At 37.1% G+C, this 3,250-nt stretch overlaps 1 protein-coding gene across 1 annotated transcript; it reads right to left on the bottom strand.

The window, feature by feature from the left end:
* Positions 1-303: 303 nt before the first annotated feature.
* On the bottom strand, positions 304-2,098 carry LOC129361166 (uncharacterized). Its single transcript, XM_055031901.1, has 3 exons — positions 2,017-2,098; positions 1,018-1,227; positions 304-761 (listed from the first exon to the last, which is right to left on the bottom strand). Exons 2-3 carry the CDS (start codon positions 1,223-1,225, stop codon positions 304-306), a joined length of 666 nt encoding a protein of 221 aa, XP_054887876.1. The 5' UTR covers positions 1,226-1,227; positions 2,017-2,098.
* Between the last annotated feature and the right edge of the window lie 1,152 nt (positions 2,099-3,250).

Below are 3,250 nucleotides of genomic sequence, written 5' to 3'. Positions count from 1 at the left end.
ATGCCAGTTTCATGGAACAAAAAAGGCCTTTCTTGGCATAGCGTCAGGACGCTTGTACCTTTATTGATGTCCTTTCGTTGCGTGTAATAGGTGGACTTGATAAGTTCTTTCACATCTTCTGCAGCATATTTTTTGTCTTTGAACATCTTTTTCATGTCTTATTTTTTCTTAAGTTGACTCTCTACTGTCTCAGAAAGGGGCAAAAACTTTGGCGCCCAGTTGACACAGCCATACGTGTCTTGAACACTGGCTTTCTGCTCAGCAGGTATCTCATCAGTGTCATTATCTGATTCCGCCTTGCGTTTAGTTATCTTTGGTGTGTCTTGTCGTTTTGACATTTTCAATTCTTGCCTGGAGTTGTTTTACCAGGGAATGATAACCAAGTCCAATAACATCACCATCAATGACGTCCTTAAGTGACTTTGGATACCTGCTCACCATCCTTTCTGCTATTTCAGTAGTGTCGCGTTTGGTAGGATTCTTGCAAATCAGCATCATTTCAGAGACAATAATCCTCACCATTTGTCTTCGAAGTCGTGCACTTGGCCTTTTCTGTCGTTCCAAAGTCTGTATCAGCTCTTCTGGAAGCTTCTGCCACGGTATCTGACAACTGTCAACCCAGGTTGGCAAAACTGGGGAGCAGCTCAGGGAAGGCGATGAAGTATCAGCAGATGATGGTTGTGAAAGTGAGGCTGCAGGTTGAGAGGATTGAACGGACTGTGGAGAGGAGGATGCCCTGCCTGAAGTTGAAGCCATTGAGTCTGGAAAGGTACAACGCATAAAATTGAAAAACATTAAGTCTAAACTTTTTTGGTAAAGAAAAAAAGAATGTTTATCAAAAAAGATATACACAATATGCTTAAGTGTCAAAACTGCTATTATCTTGAAATATCTTATCAACTGGTCATATCAAATTAAGTTATACATAAATATATACAAGTACATGTACTTTTTACTGTTACAATTTTTCATCTTTTACAATGTGCAAAAGTTACACAAGACTTTATCTCAAAATACTATTTTGGGCCCATGCAGCAACCAGTCTTCTGGCCTGTATGGGCTTCAGCACAGGCAATTTGTCTCCTTCGGTGATATACTGGAAATCATCTGCGGTTGTAGTGCCCAGTTTTTCCAACACATCCTCTAAAGCAGCCAAAACCTCCTGAGAAAGACCAGGAAGCACTGCTCGAATGGCATCACGAATGTCCTTTTGTGTATCCATCATATCTGTTGAAATACAGAAAACTAAAAAAGGTTGATCTCTGAACCATTAATAAAAGTGTAAAAGCAAGCCTTTACACTGCCAAAACACTATTCTTTAATGGTACAAACCGATTCCCATCTATTATGTAAGATGATAATGCACACTGGAATCTTTTTTTGGTAGCACTTGAAGCACTCTGAGTATCTTCATTACTTGTTTGACAAATCACATTTTCAAAATAATTTTTATGTTTCCTGGAGATGTGAGAGGTAAAGGAAGATTTTACACGAAACACAGAGGTGCACTCTTTCACAGGGCAAGTTACTTGACGCCCCTCTACTATATGCTCCTTCAAGTGAACAACCAAAATTTTTATCCCTTCACACTGCCATTTACAAAGTGGAACTGTGCATTTTAATTTCGTTACACTTGTGTCCAGAGCAACTGTTGGCATGCTATTATGATGACGATATTTTAATGCTGCATAACCAGAACACACCTGCTCGCAACCGGCCGCAACACACTTGAACTTACGCCTCGGTTCCTTGCGATGCAGTTTGCAATGGAGAACAAAGGCTTTAACAGATTTAACTGGTTCTGCACACAGGTTGCATGAATACATCTTAAATATATTACTTCGATGGATAGCTTACAGCAATGGCGATACAAAACCGATGTTAGCAATAGCTTTGTAGAGAGGCTAACTTTCAACAACGTTTTTTTTTTTCTTCGTTTCCCCTGAAATGTCTTTTCAACCAACCGAAAGCAATTCAACTATTTGTTTTCTGAAATTTTCCGCAATATTTCCTTACCTGAGAACGAGAGCCGATCAGATGGAGAAGGTTGGATGATGAAGTCTCTGCACAATCTGAGCGGAAGTTGGACAAAAACGCCAATCACCGAGTGCGACGGTCCTCAAATGCAGTGCGCTGATTGGTCCGTTCAAATCGACCGCTTCCAAAGTACCGCCAGAGCAACACTGCGCCTGTCCGCGCGGACCAGGTGCAGGGGCCCTGTTGGCCCATGAACTAAGACTGACTCCATGAAAAGTTAAACTTTTTGAATGGAATTATTAAATAGATTTTTGATTATTACAATTTTTAGAAAGGGTCTGTATATTTTCCCCATAACCAATACTCTTTACAGTTAAAGGCATAATTTCTTAAGAGAAGGTATGCAAGAAATGTGCAGCATATTTCTGTTATCCCCATGAGCATATGTAAATTTATGAGAATAAAACCCCAAAATTACAGCATTGACTCTTCAAATCTTTGCAGCGTATTTCTGTAATTGCCACAAAAGCAAGCCCATTTACCAGTTACCAACTGTATTAATCAGGAGAATTAGATGCAAAGATTACAGCACTACTACATTTTTTTAATTTCCACAACAGTATGCATATTGACAGTTTAGAACTGTATACTTTAGATTACTTAAATGTAAAATTACAAAATACACTGCTAGAAAAATTAGTATATTTTTGTAATTTCCACAGCAGTATGCATATTGAACAGTTTTGAACTATATACTTTATAATTATTGAATGCAAAAACTACGGTATACATTGCTAGAAAAATTACAGTATGTTTCTGTAATTGTCACAACAGTATGCATTTTTAACAGGTACTAACTGTATTATTTACAAAAGAAAATTACAAAAACTACAGTATGTACTACTAGAAAAATTACGGAATTTTACTGTTAAAAGTATTACCAGATTTTATTTTACAGCAGTGCAATGTAAATTTTGAAAAAACTGTAAAACTTACATATTTTCTTAATTATCTTATTTACGGTAATTACCTGTTAATAAACAGCATTAAACTGATTTCCAATTTACGGTATTAAATTTTCGTTTTTTACTTCTTTAAATGTAAAATCTACGGATATTTTTTACAGTGAGTGGATATCAACGGAAGGCAAATACCGTGAGCTTTTTCTTTTCCAAATATTATTGCTTCTCTCAGAAAAGGAATTATTTTCTATATTCTGGCTGAGAGATTGATTGTGGTCAGATTAGTCGTGTGAACAATGTGGTCTTAAATT

This window comes from Poeciliopsis prolifica, unplaced genomic scaffold, assembly GCF_027474105.1.
Source record: "Poeciliopsis prolifica strain line A6 unplaced genomic scaffold, Auburn_PproV2 SCAFFOLD007, whole genome shotgun sequence".
NCBI classification, from domain to species: Eukaryota; Metazoa; Chordata; class Actinopteri; order Cyprinodontiformes; family Poeciliidae; genus Poeciliopsis; species Poeciliopsis prolifica.
This window is presented reverse-complemented; position numbering and strand designations above follow the sequence as displayed.

Bases quoted from the DNA above. Each gene is read 5' to 3' on its own strand.
- LOC129361166 (XM_055031901.1), bottom strand. From the start codon at position 1,225: ATGATGGATACACAAAAGGACATTCGTGATGCCATTCGAGCAGTGCTT. The intron at 762-1,017 runs GTATTTTGAGAT...GTACCTTTCCAG, and splicing joins TGCTGCATGGGCCCAAAATA to ACTCAATGGCTTCAACTTCA.